Below are 23,633 nucleotides of genomic sequence, written 5' to 3'. Positions count from 1 at the left end.
AAGTGAAGAGAAGATGCTTTAATACAAGAATTTCCAGGTCATGAAATAAATAAATAAAGTCCCTCTGTCCATCCATTCATCATGTATCAATAGAATTTACTCACCCTACTCATGTGGAATCTACGTGCGTATATTTGACTTGAACCTTTTTCCTCGTTCTTCACTCTAACCCTACACCAAAGCCAACGTAATAAAGATGGGGGACAAATGACTCATACAAAGTATTGTAAATCAAAAGCAAAGAATAAAAACATCAGGATGCAGCTGCCAAAAAGTCATTAAGGAAAAAAACACAGCCAGGATAAGAATTTCAGAATGAGTAAGGAACAAATAACATGACATCACCATGTAAACAGAAACAGAAGACCCAACAACATCAACCACAGCAATAGACACCAACTCCATGACATTCACTAATGAGATGTGTGTCTGCACAACTGAAACCAAGCAGTGAAGCGGCTCCAGCTGCACTGAGCAAAGAGAAACCTCAACATCTGGCCCCAGAAGACATGTGGAAAAACCAAAAGGTCAACACGTAGAATCATGGAACATACTGACATCAGATTCCCTCCACAGAGCCGCCCTGGAGCTTGGCTGAAGTTTCTGCAGGTGAACTAACTCGTGACATGTTTTACGAGCGGCACAGTAAAAGCGTTGGAAGCAGCGATTCAGCTGAGTTAGCAAACGAGTGGAGCCGAGCAAGCGAGTGGGCAGAGGGCTGACAGTTTAAACACCTTATTACAAAAGGTGCACTGGATTTAAGAGCGTGTCATGTGGGAGGTCTGTGGAGTTCGCCCCCCCACAGGACTGGCTCACAGGCTTCACCTCAGATTACAGCCGTTAATTAAGTTGGGCCACACACGCAGCTCCTTCTTCTTCTTGAGATCAATTAATTTCAAACGTAATTATCAGATGTCCAAGGTGTCCCATTCTGGATGGGACTCCCGTTACAGTGGAGATCTACTGTACATGTGCTTGTTGGAGGGGAAAGTGATGGGTTTGACGTTTTTATGCGACCAGTACAAGGCTACGTGGACGTGCGAGTAATTACTTGCTAAATGTTCTGTGCTTAATTTATCGCTCATTGGAATAGCCTGGCTATTAAAAAGGGGTTGGCCTCCCTTTGTCCATGCATCAGTGCAGAGAAGCAAAACATTATTCCACAGCACTCTCACATTTTGGTTAATAAATCCGTTTTTTTTTGTGGCTCACAAGGTCAGGCGGGTCGTCCACAAACCAGATAGTAAACAGTTGCTTCTATGTCTCTAAGCATTTCACGTGCCACTTTGAGTCAAAACTAGAATATCTGTCATATAAATACAGATATAGGGACATTTGCCATTTTATATTTTCCATTTCCCAAAAAGAACATACAAGCCACACTGAGGCAGAGCTGTTCGTTTACGGTGTTAAAAAGTTATGCAGTGGAATCAGTTTGTAAATGACTCCAGTCCAGACACATTACTCTGCATCCTAATTCCCAGAATACCTTGGGGGGCAAAGGAAATATCCTGCTGCAGTAATTCAACTTTGACTTTGAGGTAAAATCCGGTCCTGAATAATAGGAGTGCTCTGGAAATCCCTGCAGAGATTTGTACGCGATAATGAGAAATAGAGGTGCAGGCTCGACTCATTCGGGCTCCTCACCACTGGGTGTAACTTGTAATTACTCCTGTGGAGCTTTAGGGAGGCTGGCAGATTAAAAAAAGGAGCTGCCCCCAGGCGGGTTGTCCAGTTAGTTATTCAGGGAGCCACTGAGCCTCTGCTGATGTGACACCGACTCCCCGGCTGACAGGAATGTCAATGCACCTCTCAAGGTGAAACCTCACTGGACAGTCTGCAGTGCTAAGATCACTCAAGGTTTATGGTATCATCACATTGTGGCCAAGTTGTTGAATGAGTCTAAATTAAAAGTTGCTTGAGTTTTTCCATTTTTCTGTAAGTAGACACATTTATTTTGGACTTAACATTGGTGGTTACTTTGCAAACCAAGATTTTTACATAAAAAAATTGACATATACAGGTATAAACTATTATTTATCAAATATTTGACTACCTAAAGCATATAAAGCAAATACTATAGGCAAAACTATTGTCAGTCAATCAGTAGTAGTAATTAATTCAATATATGTCTATTATTAAAGAGGTTGGGCTCCTACATGAAGAACTTATTGCTTACATATTTTACTGAAACCACAATATTTTGAATGTGGGGCTTTTAAATGTGAAGGAGTACTTAGATACATTTCAGTTCCTCAATGTTATATTTACCTCGACTTTCATGTTGTGATATTTAGTTTTTCTCTACTGGATCATTATGTTTATCTTTGCTGTTGGTCCTTATTATTTAAAGTAATAACACAATTTACTCAATACCCAGCATATCTTACAGGATAAGCTCTGATTTACTCTTTCCTGAATTGATACATTCGCAAACGTATTGAACGTTTACCTCCAGACTCGAATTTGTTGTGCTCCGTCTGCAGGTTGGGAACGTGTTCGCTGCTCGCTCTGTGCCACTGTAACTCAGCTCCCTGTCAAAACGTTCACTGTACCAATTACTGGGATTGAGCGACTCTCAATCCGCCCTTAATTCACGCCTTCAACCTGCAATCAATGATAACATTACACCAAAAATTACTGATAACTGGTTCTGCTGATCAATGCACCACTACAGAGAGCTGATAGGTCTTTACACAAAGCTAGTGCTCCCTCCAGTGGTTTACTGAATCCAAACTGTAAGGATTCCTTGTACGCATTGAACGTGAAAAACAAATACACAAATAATCACTTGTTAAATAAATAGACAGATGTGGAGCCACCTTTCTGCCCGAGCAGGGACGGAAAGGGAGGGGGTGGCTGAGCGATTAGAGGTGGGTTTCAGAAGCGAGGGGTAATTCTCAGGAGCTGGCAGTGTGAGTAATGGCAGCAGAGTCCTGGACAGAGGCTTTTATGAGGTGCTTACCTCTCGCTCTTCAGCTCTAAATGCTATAGATCACATATATATCAGCACTGCTTTACGCTTAGTACCATTCTGCTCGCCAGATTGGTCCACATCATTAACCGGGAGAATAAAATACAATTAAGAGGTGGCAAGGGGAGGAGAGGATAACCCAGATGTTTGGATAAGGTTCATTTCTGGTCATTTGACTCTGATACATACATGCACCAGCTCAATTCCCTCCTTCCACAGGGACTGGTGCCAACGCTCGATGTCTTTTATGGAACTGAGTTCACAAAAATGTAATATCCGTTATCTCTTATTGGTTTTATGTTCCCAATTGTCTCTGTTTATGGTCTGTTGTTTATTGCGTATTGTTTATGTGCTGGTATGTTTAACAAAATGTGAATAAGCCTCTTTTAATCATAAATATAAATATGAATTCATGGTGGGTATAAATATGAAATAATACTTTCTTGTCTGCATGAAAGACAAATCTCGCTTGGTACTCCTCCAAAGCAAGTTTCCCCTTAGAAGGAAACTGGTTTTGAGCACAAAGGTCAGTTTACTCGTCACGGCGAGAACGGCTCAGTCTGTGCAAACACTTTCATACCGTCCTCCATGGCTGGAGATGAGCCGTGTGAAGTCGGAAAAGCCTCGAAACAACAACAGGGTTATCACAGCTTGGGTTTGAAAAGTATAAATATTTAATGGAAGCCTCCAGTGCGTTTGAAAGATCTGGGTCTTTACCATGTATGGAGGGTCTAAGAAAAAAAAAAGATAAAAAGATACTGCAGTGTTGATTTGGATTAAGGGAATTGGAGAATCCAGCAGTTTGGGGGGCTGCATATATATAAGGGAATAATATGACCTATATGGTAAAGTAATAGTTTAATCACTTTTGCTACACCATCAACGTTGTAAAATCAAATTATATAAATATAATTTGGGATCTTTCACAGACCAACAGCTCAAAGACATATTACAGAAAGGTGTCAAATGTAAAATGACAGTATTCTAGATCTTGTATGTATATTCTTTTGCATAATAAAACCGTTTTGACCACATAGGATTTATAATACTATGAACCTACAAGGTCATATAGACAATTAACAATCAGAGATCAGTGTTTTGTGGTAAACTCCCCCAGTGAAACCTCTTAATAGACTATTTATGCATTACTATTCAAATGAATAACAGTTTATATAATTAGTTATTCCATAAAGTCATATTTTATGAAAAATACCTTTTAATTGACATTAACCTAGAATAATTTGTTGTCTTGTGCAGGGTCGTCTGTTTTTCAGCACACCACATGAGGGCAGTATGTACCTGAACTACGAGAGAGAGTCTAAGATAGAGAGAGATAAGGAAAGAGAGGGAGAGAGATGAAGAAAGAGAGATTTGTGTTTCCATAACCTCTACATTGACTTCCTCATCTCATTCATTAACCTACTCTAACCCTCTGACACCCTTAACCTTTACCTACGCTTAACCTTATACCTTAATCTTAAAACATATCTTTACATTACCCAACAAGGCACAAGTCGTTTTAATTATGTAAAGTTAGGAAGTAAACAGCTAATCAATTGCATAAAAGTAGTCATTTGAAATGCAAATATTTGATTTTGGTTGAGGACAGAGACAAAGAAAATGTGACACATTAGTTTTTATCGGCTTATTTTTCAAAGGGAAACATATGTAGCAATATAGAAATATGATAATAATACAATACCCAACAAAGCAGACTTCTTATTTCATTGTTTGATGGAAGTGCTTAAGATGGTTTTCATTAAAAAAAAAGGACACTGCATATTAAATTCATATTTATATGTCTTTTTTATTAAAACAATAAACATCCAAATTGTTAGAGAGAGGAATAAAAGCACACAAAGAGTTAGGCAACTGGAACGTTTCATTATGAACTCAACAGTGCTCTGCAAGATAAAAGTTGTCAAGTGTGTAGTAACATCATGAATTATAAAATTCAAACTATAAAAAAAGAATCAAATACATTGTTGAGGGTGATATCTTGCCAGTGAGGAAGCCAAAGGTACAGGCAGTGTGAAGCCGGCACAGAAAAATAAACTATTAAGCACTGCTGCTGCTGCTATTTGGGATATTTAGTCCTTTATCTATCAGTACGAACATCATTATTATGAATATTATTCAATCCAAATTATACAAAAAGCACAAGAGATGACTAACAGATGTTTAAAGTGGAAATACAGCCAGGAGTAATTTCAGAACGCCCCATGTTCATGGGACGTATTAGCTCTACGGACACTGAGATAATAGTACGAGAAGAATCACATGTTTTGCTTTTTACAACGCAGAAGCTGGTTTACTGAAATCCCCTCATTCAACTTAAATGATCATAATGTAAAAAGCTTAATCAGAAAATGAGTTCTTCAAGTACACTTACAAAAATGTTGGCGATTGGTATTCCATGTTGTTTTGGTTGTTTTGGTTGTTTGGCAGACAAGTCTAACAGAGACCCACACATTTCAATCCTGTTCTATATTATGTCGTCAGAATCATCTGCAGTTTGTGAAAAGCTTGAAAACATTTTGACGAATACTGTTGTAATATAATTTGAAATCATTGACAGAAAAAAAAGACCAGAAGAGTGAAAAATCAAACTCTTTTGGATTTTTGTGACACAGACGGGCGTGTTGCTCCTCTGAATGTGTTAAATAATTATCTGGGTGCAAAGTAAACATTAGATCAGAAAATGCAGGCCATTGTCTGGTAGGTTGTGTTATATTTATTTGTGTGTTGATGGCAGCACACACTCCTGAATCCCACCTGTGGTTCCATGAGAGGCTCAGGCTCACAAAGCTACTGCTCAAACACGGCTGGGCTCATAAATAACTGTTAACATTGGATAATCTGCCAAGACAAGCTATTGTTCGTCGTGAAGCGATAATGACTTGGCAGCACGTGATCACAAATCAGTGTCTGAGCACATGAAAACAGGGGGGGGGGGGTTTGGACGACTGTAGTTATCAAATAAAGTTTGAACCTTTTTTTGGGGCAAAATAAAAGCATTAAGCGTTCTGTTGACAGTCTGAAGGAGCATTACACACGTCTTGTCCCGCCCTCCGATCGATGCATCGTCCCCAGAGGACACACCAGAGCACAATAACCCCCCAAAACATTAAAATGTTAACATTGTTAACAAATAGTAATAATATTAAAGATTTTTAAAAAGAATAAAATCTGGAATCCTTCTTCTGTACAGCGACTGGCGACATGTGAAACCCCAACCAGCCCAGTTGGATTTGGCAGTGGTCTAACACTTGTGCTTCATGGCAAGCTGTAGAAAGATTGGGGTGGGGGGGTTGGAGGATAATACCGTGAGTAATACAAGAAGACAGTGGAGTAAAAAAGGTTGAAATAATGAGCAGATACAGGCTGAACACTGTCGTCCACAGTGAAAACAAGAATATGAACGAATAAAATGAGGAAATGTGTTTTCAATTCAGAGTAGATGACTTTAGAGCTCATCCACAGAATAATTCAAAGCTGTTAGCAGAGGTTTAATACACATGTGCTGGAAAGCAGGCAGGGGTCCTGGTGTTTTTGTATTCAGGCAATGACGAGGCAGGTTCATTTATCTCATTAACAAGGGTTCTAATGGGTCCTGGCTGAAGGGTCATTAGAGAGATGACCGGGGACACCAAACTAATACAGAGCTACAGAAGACATTAAGGATGGAACACACACACATGTTCGTGTCTCCATGACTTCAGAGGACATTACATAGACTAACGTTGACCTTAAAAAGGTCCAGTGTGTAAGATGTAGGTGAAAGGGATATATTGACAGAAATTTAATATAAAATAATTATATTGATGTTTCATGAGTGTTTTTCTTCTAGATTATACAACTTGTTGTTTTATTTACCCTACAATGGTCCCTTCATATTGAAGTACTTTTTATTTACATCAGTGGGGGTCCTCTCTATGGAGGCTGCCATGTTTCTTGTAGTAGCTCAGATTGAACAAACTAAACACCCTTTGAGCTTTTATGAAAACCAAAGGTTACCACAGGTTCTCTATCATGTTTGGAAGGGGACGATGAGGTGAGGGGTATTCAGCTGCAACATGCAACTTCACCACTAGATGTCACTAAATTATACACACTGCAACTTTAACCTTAGTTACTACCTCCCTAACCTAAACCTCATCTTAAAACATTATCCCCTTAAAACGTACATTATTGGGGATTTTTTTCTCCATTAGGACGACAAGCTCCCGTAACGTGAGTGTCTTAACAGATTTAGGTCCTCACAAGCGTAGTAGCAGGGCCACACACATGGACACACACGTACACACACACACACATACACACACAGTATGGGGTATGCTGTAGTAGAATGAGGAGAATTGTATTCTACATAGTGAACAAGTGGGGGCAGCAGAGCAGCAGAAATGTTGATTAAACCTGAGCAGCTAAATCGCCTGCTGTCATGCAGTGAGGCGCAGTGAGGGAATTACAGGAGTGAACAAAGGAGAAGTAGCAAGGTGACCCCCTGTCACAGCCCTTCAGATGCACTGGGCATTGATTTAAAGTTACGGTATGTGAAGAGGTCCACTTTAAACACATGCAGATGACGCGAGTTGCAGAGAAACTCAAATCCTTCATAAAACATCCTGTCAAGCCAAAGTCATTCTCAAACAGAATCATAAGAAAGTGCAGGAGTTAGTTTGTTGATTCCCACAGGATTGACCTCTTTCCCTATTTCTACTGCCTTCAACAGAAGGTGTCAGACATGCAGCAGTATGAGTTTGATATTAATATGCAGGATACATGATAAGCTATAAAGAAAAAAAAGGAGAAGCTAATGGCAGCAAGTGAAATGAGAAACGCAGACAATGGAGTGATTCTTCGTGGGGGTCCTGCTGTCGTTTTCTCCAGAAACCTCCGCAGCCGAGACATATTTCTCTGCTTATCACAGCTTTTGTAATTCATCACAGTGGGGAAGCTCATCTGTGAACAGTAAGAGCCGCGCAAGGCTCCTCAAATGTCTTTCAATTATCCCTCCATTACTGGTGCGGTGTTATGCATCATTCAAAACAGTCATTTCAGTGGGTAGTGAATGGCTTTACTATTGAAGACACTGACACCACTTGAGTGGGCTCATGTCAGGCAGCAAAACCAGGGGTGGGTGTTATACTGTTATACTATTAGAGAGGCTGTTGTCATAATCAGGTGCTCTCATTACAAAGCAATAGATGTTTTTATTTTGTTTTGAAGTAGAATAATCATATTATCCTTATAACCTCATTAAACAGCTTGCTGGTGGTTTTCCTGACAAACAGGAGATACGGGACAGATGGAGCATAAGACGAGACGAGAAAAGAGAGTAAACGAGAGGAGAGGAAAACGGTTCTTCCCACAGCAGAGAGCTACACTGCTGAAGGTCGGAGTTTCAAAGAAGCAACTCTTTGTTTAACCCATAAAGACCGGGTGCGATGTCTTTGTGCTTCTAAGCCGCATGAGACGTCTGCGTCTTATTCACGATTTCATTATTTTCCAGACTGATGAAATATGTCGTGATTTGCTGAAATACTCAAGGGAAAGTTGAAATGTATGATGGGAGTTTGTTTCAGATGATGGCCGACGATCTTAGCGTCAGGAGCGATACTGAAGCAGAGCACACCAGTGTTTTATCGAAGAAAATAACAATGAAAACACCAAGGAAGATTTAGGAAAAACAATGTTTTAGGGGGAAGGAGGGGGGGATCTCTCTCTTTCTTTCTTTTTTTTGAAGTTCTTGAAGTTTATGGAAACATCACTGATTTACAATGCAAACCAAATGTTTAAGCTATCTTATCTTTATCTGCTTCAGAGGCTGAGATTCTTTCAGCTCTCCAGAAAACCTTCAGGTTTGAGGGGGTCGTTTTCAAACAACACTCAGGCTGTAGAGGGCAATTTAATCGCTAGCTTAGGTCTTAATGGGTTGAGTTAAATGTTCATCTTTTGGCTGAAATAGAATAAGTCTGGACTCGAAGTCAACATTTCAAAGCTTTGTGTTGAAACACCCTGAGGTGATGCATTGGAATGTATCTCTCCATACACGTGCACTCACCTTGTGTGCAGTGACAGAAAACTGTTCAGCACTGTTCATCATGTCCGCGGTCCTCTCCTCGGTCCGACCCAGTCGCTCACCGCGCTCATTCAGAGCCTGGCTGGCCTTCTGCACAGCACTGGTCACGGTGTCCGCGGCTGAGTGGAGTATACTGTTACCTGCAGATACCAGAGGGGACCAGGGAGAAGAGCAGAGGGGAAAAGAGAGTCAGGAAAGTGAAAGAGAAAGGACAAAAAGGAAGGAGATCATCAGTCTTTTGGTCACTACAGGGGAGCGCCTGTGAAAAATGAGTGTGTGACATTAGACGGGTGTCGTCCAATCAGTGACCCGGGGTATTACTGTTAATGGTGGAGGACTGAAACATGACAAAGTAAATGGCTTTCCATCAGGGCCAATGAAGGAAAGTGGCTAATGACTTTTCTTCAAAGCTGATTTACTTCAAGGAAAGAGCAAGTGAAATTAACCTTTTCAAACTCAAAGGAAGGCAACGGCGACACATGCAACGCCGGATTTAGAGTCTCTTTAAACGAGAGGATGTCCTTTCTGTTGACATTCAGCCAGCTCTGTGATTGTTCTTCTCCATTCTAACCTGAAGTGCAACACAGAGAGGACGTGTCGGCTCTGCCTCCCTGGCAGCCCCAGAGAGGAATCAGCAGAGGCTGTAAGACGGAACACATCTTCACAGAGCTGTGGCAGCCCCGTGGATGTGTCTTCTGACAAGCCATTAATCCACCGTGTGTCGGGGGTGCTGCTGTTATGCACTACTCCAACAACTCAACTAGGAACAGCAATCTTCCTGCTGCTTTGTCTTTGTTGGCGATACAGTTGCATTCTTCCAGTGGGGTATAATCTTTCGTTGACATAAATATATATAAATCAATTTACCCAATTTAAGGACGGGATGCCAGTGTGAGAAATTATCTGCATTGTTTTTAAACTTGTCACTTACTACTGATGGGATCTGCTATTTAATTTGCCGGAGAGAGACGTGTTGATTTAATTACAACAAAGTTCTCAATGATTAAAAATGAGAGCAACACACAATAATTCAACACTACTTTATTTGCCAATGGTTGTCGTTGGATGCAAGCTACAAATAAGGTACATTTACAAAAGTGAATAGAAAACTTGATTGTGAGACTAAATTACTCTAAGCATGTCTTAAAACATGTGTTCCCGAGTATGGCGATTTATCCGCTGCTGTAAAAACATCCCCCAGGTCAAGCTGGGTCAAAGGCCTTTCTACTTGATTTTCTACAGTGCACATGCCTGTAATCATGGAAAACATCAGACTAAGGTCTTATTGCTTTGGCCGGGTCTGAATTGTTAGCGAGAGTTTGCTGAAACGCCAAATTCATAACTATGTTGTCTTCTCCTACAGACAATTTCCAAAAAGGTTGAAAAGTTTTCAAAATAATAAAGAAACTCACAAACACCAGGTGATGCGATAAGCCAGAGGAAACGATATTCCCAGATAAACAGTAAATGAGTTTGAGGAGAAGAAACAGACAGAGCAACAGCTTGAAGGTACTGACTGTATTAGGACCCGACAATCTTTTCCCAGAGGAAACTACAATATAGTGAGTCTTTGTCCCGTAGCATCAGTGCAGGTAGTGAGTGACAGGTAATTGGGACAGTTCCACTGCAGTGGGTTATAACAAAGCCCCAAAAGCAGACGGCGGGGCCAGCTGCTTTCCTTTCACAAGAAAGTTAACTAGATAAAGTCAAAGCAATTTGGTGTAGACACACAAATGTGCCGCAGACACACACAGATGGACACACTGCTCTTCATACCCACGCACCAGAGGAAATGGAAACTCTTACATCAGCTAGTTTTCCAGAGATTACAATAAATGAGCCACAGGTGCAAGTACACATCTGGACCAATGGTGAACTAAGCCTCACCCGATTAATAAATTTAAAACTAAACACCATAGTTAACGGTAAAATGACACCGTACAACGTGGATGTAGTATTTAATCAATCTATCAATCCAATTGTATCTCTATAGCCCATATTTACAAATCACCATGTGTCTCATAGGGCTCAACAAGGCCTGTGCTTTCTTAGCTTTTGAACTATGACACCAAAGTTATGTAACCACAATACCTTGAAAACAAGGATTCCAGATCACACACAACACATTCCTGCTCTGCTTCTGTCTGAGGGGGGGGATGAAGAAATATTTTCTCACAGTGGCTTTAGGTCTTCACTAGAAAGGCGACCTTTCCACCTTCAGACAGTTTCCTCTTAATCCTCTCCTCCTGGAGAGTAACCCAGGGAGTAATACTCCCATCATCCCTCAATATCACCCCCCCACCCCCCTGCAGCCTCTCCACACCCTTCACCCACAGAACATGTCTGCGCACCACTTTCCTTCTCTCTTTAGATCAGTGGTGGGCGGCAGCGTGGGCTCCCCCAGTGGAGGATGTAATTATAGAAAAAAAAAGGTGTGTGGGAGTGGTTTATGTTACGCGGTGCCACCGCTGTGATCGGCTTTAGTGTGTCTCAACTTAAAATGGTAAAAGATCAGCAAGCATTGTTATTAGAGGGGAGAACAGCAGGTCTTTTGTTTCACTTTGGGGATTCGCTGGTATTAATTCAGTCTTAGTTTTAATGAGGCAGGAGTTTCACTGTTTGTCCCGTTATGACCCTTCTGCTGCACTGGTGAATCTAAAAGAGGAGTCTTTTCATCCACATACATTGTTGATCCGTGACACACCTCTCTCAGAAATGCACAAGGAATTTTGTTGCTATACCCCATGATGTCCTCATAATAAACCAGGGTTTCTTTAACAATGGAGAATCGAGAAAAGGGGGAAGTTGTTTTTCCATCAACAAAATACTGTAGAAACTACAACCATAACAAGGAAAAGGGAAAAATCATTCAACGTCAGCTTCTCTCCTTTTCCAGTTCAGCTGTAGGCACGAGATTACAGGCTGCACTGCTGATTGATATCAACGAAAATAAACACAATCCATATTCACTCCAGAGGCAAACAGGATGGTTAATTCCAAGAAGAAACACCTACACAAAACAGATTCATGCAGATGATACAAGATGATGAAGTGCCTTTCATGCTTTCACTCTGGCGGCGTACATGCTCGTATCACCCCAGTGCAGGGATACTGCTGTGGGGTGCAACGTGTGGGTGTTTGAAGAGAGAGAGTGTGTGTCTTAAAATCATTTCCTTACATACTTATCTGCACTCCGACAAGTTCCATCAAAACGTCTCCTTATTACCCAGAGATTACCAGAGGGCTTTGAGGCTGCTGTTATTCATTCACAAGAAACACGGAGCTCTCCGTCAAGGTCTTCTTTAAGTGATCGCAACTCCACTCAATCGCATCCAGGGTCCTTTGACTTTATGGTGTAAGTGTAAATGCTATTATTTTAAACCAGGACGTTCTCTTCCCCAGGTTTCTGCTCTTCTGAGATCACTTGTTTTACTGGAGGTTTGTGTAATTTCAGTTCACAGAGAGGACATACAGCATGATTACATTATCCTCATGTTAAGTTGATGATCTGACTAATACAGTTTGGTGCACACACCAAAATTATAATTCTAATCAGGTTAATGGTCACTTTTTAAACTCATATTTACATTTAGCTCAACTGTGTGTAGTCCATTAAATAACTAATTCAAGAAATCTCTGTCTGATGTTCATCTCACCGGCTTCACACTTGAAACCTGCATTGTTAAAGGCAGAAGGAAGTGCAGTGAAGGATTTGGTGCAACTGTGACACGTGATGCGTTCAATATTAACAAACTTTGATTAAACAGGCGAGCGGTGCTCTATAGCAGCAGCGGCCGGGACGCATCAACTTAATTGTGATGCTGTTGATAACGACAACAGCGCTTTCACATCAACAGCAACTGATTCCACAGGGTTCTGCAAACTGAGTCGAGCATCGCTGAACTTTGAATAAACAGGTGAAATTTGAGTGTTATTGTGATAAAAGCACATCTTTAAATATAGTTCGAGTGGATGAGTGAAGCTGAAATACAGTAAATACAGTTATCATGGATCCATCAAGGTTCTTTTAATGCTTTTGTAGACTGATATTTAACATGATTTCTTATCTGACGACATTAAAAATAGGCAAAATCTTAAGAAAACATCATTTCAATCTGATTTACCTATAGTCCTTTATTTATTATGTGAAAACTGTTTCTTATTTCATTAAGTACTACAAAGTCAAGTTCAAGTATCATATTTTCAGATGGAATATGTATAAAATAAGGAAAAAATAGAACATGCAATTGTAATGGTCACATGGGTCATGCTTCTCCCTCTACAAGAGAACCCCCTGCTCAATTGAATTCATGCAAATCCTGATATTACATTACCTGCAGCAGCATATAATAAAACTATAGCAGAGGTTCCAGGGAGGTCACCTCCCTCTGGCAATCCTGAGACACACCTAGTATTTCTCCCTAGTCTCTTATCCAATCACTTTCCTTCACATAATTCCTGTAGTTGTTCCCCATACAGTTAATTCACTCTTTCAATGGTCACCCCCTAAACACCTTTCAAAGAGGGCAGTTCTCTCTATATTTCCAATAACACCTTTCTTCCACCATGAAGTATATTATATCCGTAAGTGCAGCTTACTGTATATGTCTCATATACATTAAATCAGAGTCTAGGCAGCACAATGCTGCACGTTCTCATTCCCACCTCCCCAGGCGTAGGACCTCAACTAGTTGAACATTCGTCATCGGCATATAAACTGGGTTGTTAATATAGAATGTGTGAATCAATGTTGAGCTTCAGACAAATGATCCTATTATAACCATAATAAAGCTGTTAGCGTGGAGGCCCCATTACCTTTCTGGCCCCTCTGGCATGATCCACATTTGATTCACTTCTAGTACACTTGTTATTGCATTATTATTTTGGACGTGTAGCAACCGAATGACACCTTCAATCTCGTCAAACTGGGGAAAAAGGCAAAGATATCAATCTGTCCCAGACACTTTTATGTTAGACTGAAGGTTCGGCCTTTCTTCCTCGAGTCCTTTTGTTTAGTCATGCTGGTTAAAAGGCATCAGCCAGCTACTGATGGAACAAACATGGAACACTCTGTCTTTAATGCACCTCAGCACTGACAGAACAACAGCTACTAGTTATTAATGAAGAGAAAACTCTCACATAACATCTGCATCAAACAATACTACTATCCATCATTAGAGTCTTTACTGAGCTTCAACGTTATATATTTAAAATTATATCAGGAAGTATAGAGAAGTAAGAAATCATTCAATCAACCTTGTATCAAAGTGTGAATTACCTCTGCACATTCAGTGAGGAAGGAGGACAGTGAGCCCAACTCATACAGCCTTTTAATGGAAACTTAAATTCCCTTCCAGCGTGTACTGAACCCCCACAGTGCCCAGAATCTGTGTGTGTAAATTGTAACTACAGCACAGCTCTGTAAAATTAACAACACGGGTCGGTTAAGTCCCTGAGAGCCAGGTGCACAGCCTCCGTTCAGACGTTTGGAAAACAGGATTCATTTAAAACTTTTAGAATTCAAACTTTGCAGAATGAGCCAATTTATTATAATAAGACTTTCAAATGTTTTCTTATAGTACTACTTAATATATTGCTGCTGCTAATCTCAGATGGAAATCGGGTTCCCCTTTTATATATCTCCCATTTCCTCCACTAGCTCGCCATAGATCACAATAGTTAAAATCTCTTATCAAACTAAGGAACTCACCACTTGATATAGGGAGATATTATTTGTTTAATTTTAAGAACTCATCATGTTTTAGTAAGGAATCATTGAGTCCAAGTTGTTTTGCAAACCATTGTCTTACCTTGTCTTAGCAGATGCCCGTGGTGGGAAACAAATTCTTTCCTCTTTCTGTTCAAATAGACCTTGCAACGGAAAATGACTGAATCTACAGCTCGGCCTTCTGCGGTGAGAAAATATTAACAGTCATGGTCAGATTGGACGTTTACAACAGGATATGGTTTTGGAATTAGTCCAGACGGGTTATTTGTTTTGGGATATGAAACCACAGGTTAAAGGGTTCAGTTCTTTGTAATTGTCATGCAACTGTTAAACTGGAAAACTGTTATATAATGTATCTGTTGGGTAAAATGTTTACTGCAAAGTGAAACGTGTATTAATGGTTATTTTATGTTCAGGAAATATAACTAGAGAGTGACGTTGGTAAAAAATCCCCAACACACTGAAGTAGTCTTAAGCCAAACACTCTCCAAGAATGTCTATGACAAGTTTGCCTCAAGTTGCAGATTTACAAGCATCCACTTATCTTACTGAATTCAATTTCAACCTTGAATCTAACATGTTTTATTTAAATTGCTTTGCATAGTCACATCAAATCCTTAATTGTTCTAATAGATATATTCACATTTTGATAGTCAGAGAGCTGTTTTGATTTTGATGTTTGCATGAGATGCTAATAGAATAGTCTATTCATATTACCGTTTACATATTACAACACAAACTCTGATAATGACATCATTGTGTCATTAAATCCTCTTATGTCTAATTTAGCAAAAGCTGCAACTCCTCTCTATTTTTCCAACTTGTTTACACCAAGGTCATGCTACACTAAGCAGTTGACCATGTCAATGTCACAAAATGCTTTGAAAACTATAGGATGTTATACTGCGAACTAGACATATGTCTACATCCTACCGCTCAGGTCAGAATACTCAAAATATTGTAATTTGATAATTACTTATTCAGAGTACGACCTTATCTGGGTTAAGTTAATCAGAAAACACTGTTTACACAGCTATGTCGTGTTAATATCGGATTATTGGTGTCAAACTGTCCATGTAAACAATCAGTAATGAATCACATCGACTACATGGCCGTTGCTTGCAGTCTACTTTCATTTTCAACTAAGGATTGACAGGATCTCGTGGAGTCAGCCTGGGAAAACAGATTCGAGTTGAGGCGTGTGAAGAACCGAGCTGCTGGCACTGAGGACATTGTCAAGTTTTAACATCCCCAGTTCAGACATGTACGAACCAAAACCCGTCCTGAGAGATCTGTCACTTGGCAGTAACATCCGCTACATTAATCATGTGCTTCTAAACTTGAATGACAACACATGTTTGTCTTCAAGGGGCGTTAAACTTTGCACTGATTTGCACGTCTTAATTTCTCTCTCCTGAATTAACTGTGTATTTTTTGTATCTTTTCATGCGACTGCATCCTGGGAGGTTTCTTTTGCAGGTGGAGTCTCCCACAGTTATGGTCCCACACCTGAGCAGCGGCATGAGTTTTGTTTTGCACTGGTGTGAGACTTAAACTGGAGTAGACACAGATGGCTTCGGGCCGGGAATCCTCACTGTTCCTCTTGTCACAAAGTGCGGGGGGGGGACTGTCAACTTTTCATCCGTCTCACGCACAGCTTCCTCAACACACACACCAGGCAGGAGTTTATTATCAGAGCATCACCCTGAAGGATTTCCAGCATGGTGTCAATAAATAGGTGATTCTGCAGACCCTGGTTTCATGGCCCTTTAACGTGTATTTCAAAAAGGCCATTTTAGTTGGTAAATTCATTGATATATTACAAGGCTGTGCTATGTGCCTGATAATCATCTATGACTTGCTCCGTTAAAATAATAGTGTAAGTGTAATTTTCAGATCTACTGGAGGCGTTTGGATGATGTGGAACATTTACACTGAATAATCCCTCCCACTCTAAAGACCCCTGGGTTCTGTGCTCTCCCCGACCCTACTTCCTTCCCACCTACACATTAACAGGCCACATTATGCACCAGGGGTAGGTAGTCTCAGATGGTCGGGGTTTGTGGAGTAGGAGGGAGGTCAAGGCAACGTAACAGAATAAGAAGGAGAGGCAGGATCTCTATCATGAATGGTCAGATCCCACACAGGCTAAGGAAAAGAGCGAAAGCAAGTTTGACGGTAATTATAGTACCACACACAGTCTACTACTTTATCAACATTACAGTATATTTTCCACATTTACTCTATATTACAGGTTACTTTTTTCCACATTATTTTTTAGACCTATATCTATAACTGTTATACTGTATTAAACGTATTTAAAAAATTTTGTTTGCATTTGTTTCTAAATATATTGTAGTATATTTTTCACAGAGATATGTATATTTATTTTGTCTTCGTATCATAATTCTCTTGATCTATTCTGTATACATTTCCAGTCTATTATAACTAACAAAACACAACTTTCCAAGGAGATAAATAAAATATCTCGCATTCAGGATTTGAATGGTAAAAAATACTTTCCAAAGCTGAGGCATCACTCAGAAATCCCTAAAAATATTTTTTTTGGCTTAAGAGTGACAGCTTTAACAAAAGCACACATTTTCAATATCAATTATTATTAATTCTACTCCTTTCTCACAGTAAAATGTAATTTTTTTTGTGATACATTCCAAAGTTTTTTAAAACAGGTAAAGCAAACTTTTTTTTTTCTATTTCCAGTAATTGATTCCTGTATGTCGGGCAGATGGACAACCTGCAGGTGGTTATGGGGTTACCATAAATAATGCCATGAATAATACAACAGGTTGACTGGTGCTCACAGATGAGGCTTGGGGGGGGGTAAACAGATCAATATCTGATCAAGACACGCAGCAGGCTGCCGTCTCTACTGGGTTGCACTGCAGCAAATAACAAGACAACTCTTCACCTACCAGGTAAACAAATCCTTTGCAGCCAGGATATCACCAATTATGTGGTTTTACTTTCACACGTCCGACCAGTTTGGGAATCGGTTGTGTTTGGACATGTTTGCTCAGCGTGTCTGCACTTACTCGTCGGGGATGAAATCAATGTTGTTTTCATGGGGAGAGGTTAGCTTTGGACTGATGATTAAGGGACTGTTACAGCACTTCAATGTTATTCTAAAGGGTGGAAACCGATCAAAACGAATGAGTCTCACACTTCAGACACACACGCCGAAATATTAAAGTCACATAAATTAGAGAATAATTATTGCTCAGTATTTTCTCTGTGCTGTAAAACCAGTCGATCAACCTGTGCTTTGAGTCACGGCTGATGCATTATGTTGGACATCCTGGTCGACCTCCCTTCGACAGAGCGCTCAACAGATGCTGTGTACGAGCGAGTCAGCATTTTAATATGCATTTTCATACGCAGCAGCAGGTGCCGGTTGTCATCGTACATAATCAGATTCGGGCTGGCTTACAGCACAGTGTGACAGCAGCGAGTCTGTCACTGCAGAGCCACTGTGTTATCAACAGGGATATCAACCAGGGAGGGGGGGTTGGGTGTTTAAACGGTCTTACCCCCCAGCAGTTTGGACTGACAGTTGATGAACTCTGGTTTCCGTGCCGAGCAGTAGCGCTGGCAGGTGTGGTGGAGAATCTGGATGAAGGTGCACTTCTCTCCTGCTGAGCCGGCGACCCACTGGTCGAAAGCATTTTCAAACAGCATGTCAAACTCAGGACAGTCCTAGGAGAGAAAAACAGTGAAAGGGTGGGGAAAGTTATTTAGTCTCTACAGATCCTCAAGACTATATCAACCTAATAAATACCAGTGGCTGAGAGGGAGTCAAAGGGACGTACTTTGTTGGGGTCGATGCCGTTGATCTGCCGTAGCTGGTCGATTGTCCACTGTGACCTTTTTATGAAGGCAGAGGATCCTTGAAACTGCTTCACCTTAGTGATGGATAAGTGGGAAGGTTTCTTATTCGTCACTGTGGAAACAAAAGCAAGAAAACACACCAGATGAGAATGCTGAAGCAAGAAAACACACCTACATTGAATTCCAGAGAACGAGGTCTTTGTGTAACTTTTTCAGATAACATGCAGACGTTTAGATTTGGATGAATGTTATGGTTAAAGTCACGAGATGAGGAATGTTAAGAGTCACGCAAAAAGGAATAAGCTTCTTTTTGTGGGCGGCAGAAACAAAGGGATCTATTAACAATGGACAATTCACTTTTGGCGCCAATATCAACAGAGACCCGGTTACCATTTCTCATTAGAAGACAAAACCTTTACACATGGATTTGGCTTTTGTTGTAAAACTGCTATAATCGTATATATGTTGTATGATGAATGTCTGTTGTATTTCAGCTACAGAAAGCAAATATTTCTACACAACTGGTTTGAAGAACACAAACACTTGTATTGCTCCTGTCTAAGTACAAATAGCAGAGTGGTTTTATACAGTGCTGAGCACAACTCATTAATCTCCATACAAGTGATTTATTTCCTCCGCTGCACTGCTGACTGAATCTTTAGTGGTTAACAAATTACACATTCAAGCATTCAGGAACTGGCTTCAAACAGCTCACTAATGACAACAACAAACTGGGGTGAAACATTGTGTTCCCATTAAAAATATTAGGGATTGCAAAGGTTTTATCAACAAGTTGCACAAACACAAAGGTGAGTATTTTGTGCGGTACAGGAAGGAAAGAAAATGTTATGTACAGCTAAAAAGTTAATATTCTTGTTATGAAGGAATAACTTGCAGATAGATCAAAGAATATGTACGTTTATATCTACTAAACAATTTTGAGGGGAATCAAAGAAAGTAAATTGTTGTTCCTTGAGAAGCAGTCTAATGGAATTGCTTTTTCTGATATGATATAATATATTTTACTCCTTATTCATACATATCAGAAGGCAGAAAAGGGTTCAGAGAGGTCCCTGTGACCTTGACCTTTGACCATAGATCACCCAAATTTAATCAGTTCGTCTCTGAGTCCAAGTAAACATTTGTACCAAATATGAAGAAATACTATCAAGGTGTTCCTGGGATGTCACGTTCACAAAACCAAAAATAAATAGGCCAATAAAGTGTAATAATCATGAATAACTAACCAGGGTCTTTTTTAGCTGCGATTAACTTGCCTCGGATTTTTCACCGTCTGTCCACTGACCTCATCACTTTGTCCTCAACTTGACCACTTGTGTCCTGGCCCTGAATATCCATACTCGACTCTTCCTATATGGATATGACCCCCGACCACGTGTTTACAGATCATCGCGGCTCGCAGCTGGATGTGTGTGCATCTGGACACTGAACCCTTTTGTCTTGCTCAGGGGCAACGTGCTCCTGTGTTGCTTTTTTAACCCCGGCAGCGAACCTCTGCTTCCGCTCTCTCTCTCTCACTCTCTCTCTCCCATATTTGCCGTTGTGTCATCTCAGACAGAAAGGGAAGTGTCCGGGTCACTTTCACTGCTGCTGCCTTACACTCGGCTTCTCATATCTCCAAAAAAACACGGCCATCCTGCCAGCTGTCATGTTTTAATTCGGCCTTTTGTTCAGGGTCGCTTTGTGAAGGCTCCACCACACCCGTGATTGGATTTTGAAAAATATAGGTAGGGGGCTGAGTGTTACATCAGGTGATGCTTTCAGTAAGTGAACTCCCCTGAGAGGAGGAATGTTTGGATTTCTTTTGTGTATCCATTTAGACAGCTGCAGTTAATGCTCGAGGTGCAGCGCCGAGGTTGCAGGGTGGAACAGACAAAGGCAGACAGATACAGTACAGGCAGACTGACAGACACTTCTGTTTTGATTCCCTTCTTTGAGGATTTATTTTTATTCAAGCCGACAGCCACAGCCATGACAAACAAGTGAAGTGAGTGATCAGAGCTGTCTCGGGTCACACAGTAGGCTAATAGAAGAAAGACGATGACAGCTGCATGTAATGAACCGGTGTGTTGAAGGAAAGACGTCCGGAAACTGAGGTCAAGGAATTCGCAGCAAGAATAATTTGTCTTGAAGCCACATTCAAGGCAGATGATTGACTAATGCACATAACTACACAGTCTGAAACCATTTGGTAGAAAGTGGTTGGTAGCTGAGAGGTAAAAGACACGAGAGACTGGGAATTCAACAAGAAACCATCGTTCTCTTAGATGTGAGCCTCACCTCCAGCTTATCCTTCCAGAATAACCCTACTACAAATGTGTACAGGGCTGAGAATCTGGGAAAAATCAAACACAATTAATTTACGTTGGTCTCAAACAAAAACTGCTGCAGCCACGATTAAAACTAGTGAATATTCTGTATTTTTGTATAATAAATCTAACAATCGTTTCAGCCCAGCACAGTGTCAGCTATGTGATAATGATGTGATCTCCCATCCAAGCCAAATCTGCCAGGCTGCATGCAAGTGGGACACAGCAAACTGAAACTAGAATTACTGCCACCAACAAGTTACATTTTGAAGACACTCCCAAAGGCAGGTTTTGAATTATCATATTCAAGACAAAAACTGTTTTTGTGATATTCTAATCGCTTCATCCTCGCGTCAAATTGAAATTTTTTACAACAACTGGAAGGATTCCGAACTGAAATTCTGTACCAAATTTGAAGATTCTCTCTGGAAAACGTTGAACACCCCAGTGACGAGGCATGAATACAGAAACAGAGATTTTACGATAAGCTGTACTCATGGTTTATTGGTTGTAATCTTCTTTTCAGCCTGGAGCATATTGTACAACAAAACCCATGAAAAATAAATTCAGGATAATAAATGAGTGCAATAGAGAGAGGCTTTGAGAGAGACGTCGCTGCATTAGCATATTTATCACAGGCTCCGTGGTGAGCCTGCCTTTTGAAACAATCACAGCGACTCCAGGATTAGAACAGTGGAGAACTGGCATGAAACACGAGAAACTCATCACTGCTCACATGGGGAGAAACATTCACTGCACATTCAAACACAATCTACTGGCACCAAACCTTTAAACAAAACTTCAACATTTCTCTAAAACCTGACAACTAAACTCATCTGCTATATATGTGACTATATCTCAGTGGAAGTGACATGGCGGCTCGAGGACAGAGCTGAATTGTCAACACATCATCACTGAGGTCTTAATCAATGTGCCAGACGCCCTCCAGAGCCTCGGAAATCTATTTCATATTCAGCGGTTAACTCCCACCTTGTCTGAGTAGCTTCCTCGGCATGTTGATCAATTACTGAAAGTTAGGAGAGCTCGCCTTATTGAGACAGCAATCAGAGATGAGTCTGTGAGGAAAAAATGTTCCCTGAAATTAAGCCTCATGTTGCTTTCATAATAAATATAATCACTGAGTGACAGAGTGAGTGCAGAGGAAGAAAGCATAATATTTGGGCGCAAATCTAATCTAGATATAGTGGTACAGGTTTTTTTTATACTTTTTTCTGACCGTTACCAAGGGAATGATGCTTGGATTTAAAAAAAACAAAACAACGTATTCTTCCGCAATGGGGATTATAATTTGATGATTTGCTTTGTTTTACTATGAGTGGTCAAAATCCTAATATGAAAAAAATGTCATATTGAGATTGGGATTCACCGAACAAATTTTGAACTCTTCTACAAAATAAAGATACAAAGACGTATTTTCCCTTGTTGTTCATTAACTGAAATGGATAGACTATGATAACTTCTACACTCAGGATACAACTGAAACAATTTGACTTCACGATACCGACACATAATAAACTCGAGAATGATCAAACACGATTTATTACTACATCATGTATGAAACAAGCCAAAGACCAGGACCACTGAGAGGCTGCCAGGGCCATTGTTTCCATGAGGGCCGGCCGTCAGAGGAAGGCCATGCTGGGGTTCCTGTCCTGCTCCTTTCTCATGCTCCGATGGTGACATGCTCTCACTTCCTCCAGTGGATCGGTCGCTTGTTGTGCTTGGCTGTGAAAGAGCTCTGCTCCCTGAAGGAAAAACGCAAACTGTACCATTCACATACTGTGGCCGCCACACATGAAAAAACATTCTCAGGGTCAGCTTTGCCCCGAGGGAATTTTCTAATAGTTGTGGAAGTTATGAGAGAAATGTGAGCACCAGTGGGATTTCTGGCAAAAACAGTACTGACATAAATGATCATGTGAGAAGCGTGCAGGGTGTCGATTTTGAATGCATTCAAGAATTTGTGGAAATGTTGAATTAAACACTGTGAAAACATGGATCATCTGGATCAACTGTGGAATGTATGGAGAAGAATCTGAGCTTGCCAGAGACACTGTGAAAAGCTAATAAAATCTGAAGCAGGACCTCCCACACGGGCAAAACATTAATAACTTCCTTCCCTCGTATGATTCAACTTAATCCTCATTGTCAACACTGACGCTTATCAAAAATCAACTTACACAAGCTATAAATATGATATGCATCAACATTTTTGGGCCATCCGAGCGGAGATATGAAAATCCCCTACCAGGGCACAACAATAGATCACATCAGAGATGGAAGATGACGTGTCTGGTGGGGAAGTACAGTGTTGCTCTTGGAATCACTGGTTATTTCAAGTTTTACCGAATTAAAAACCTACCAGATCTTTTATTTGTATCACACGTTCTGATTAAAGTTTAAAAATACCCTTTTAACTTAAGCTTTAAAGACAAAAGTATGTTTACCCATCTGCCCTACTTCATTTTACAGCCTCCATCGCAAGCATGTGGGCTAATGATCTCTCGACAAATCAGACCTCTTCAGTCAATGGGCCCCTTTGCTCTGACTTTAAGTAGACACAGTTGCCATGGCAATCTTATTTGCATGGCACAAAAGACACCTGAGAAGCAGGGGCTGAAACCGAGTCACTCTCATACAGGGAGAGAGAGA

General features: G+C 40.5%; 1 protein-coding gene across 1 annotated transcript in view; it reads right to left on the bottom strand.

Annotated features, from left to right (window-relative positions):
- Positions 1 to 4,761: 4,761 nt before the first annotated feature.
- Positions 4,762 to 23,633, bottom strand: part of stxbp6 (syntaxin binding protein 6 (amisyn)) — a 57,505-nt gene continuing 38,633 nt past the window's right edge. The window contains exons 3-6 of the mRNA XM_061082522.1: positions 18,612 to 18,742; positions 18,333 to 18,498; positions 9,039 to 9,196; positions 4,762 to 6,260 (exon numbers count right to left, since the gene is read on the bottom strand). Of these exons, the coding sequence (XP_060938505.1) occupies positions 6,237 to 6,260; positions 9,039 to 9,196; positions 18,333 to 18,498; positions 18,612 to 18,742 (479 nt within the window). The 3' untranslated portion in view covers positions 4,762 to 6,236. The remainder of the gene's footprint in view (positions 6,261 to 9,038; positions 9,197 to 18,332; positions 18,499 to 18,611; positions 18,743 to 23,633) is intronic.

This window comes from Limanda limanda, chromosome 12, assembly GCF_963576545.1.
Source record: "Limanda limanda chromosome 12, fLimLim1.1, whole genome shotgun sequence".
Lineage (NCBI taxonomy): Eukaryota > Metazoa > Chordata > Actinopteri > Pleuronectiformes > Pleuronectidae > Limanda > Limanda limanda.
The sequence above is the reverse complement of the archived record's forward strand: the minus strand, read 5'-3'. Positions and strand labels throughout refer to the sequence as shown.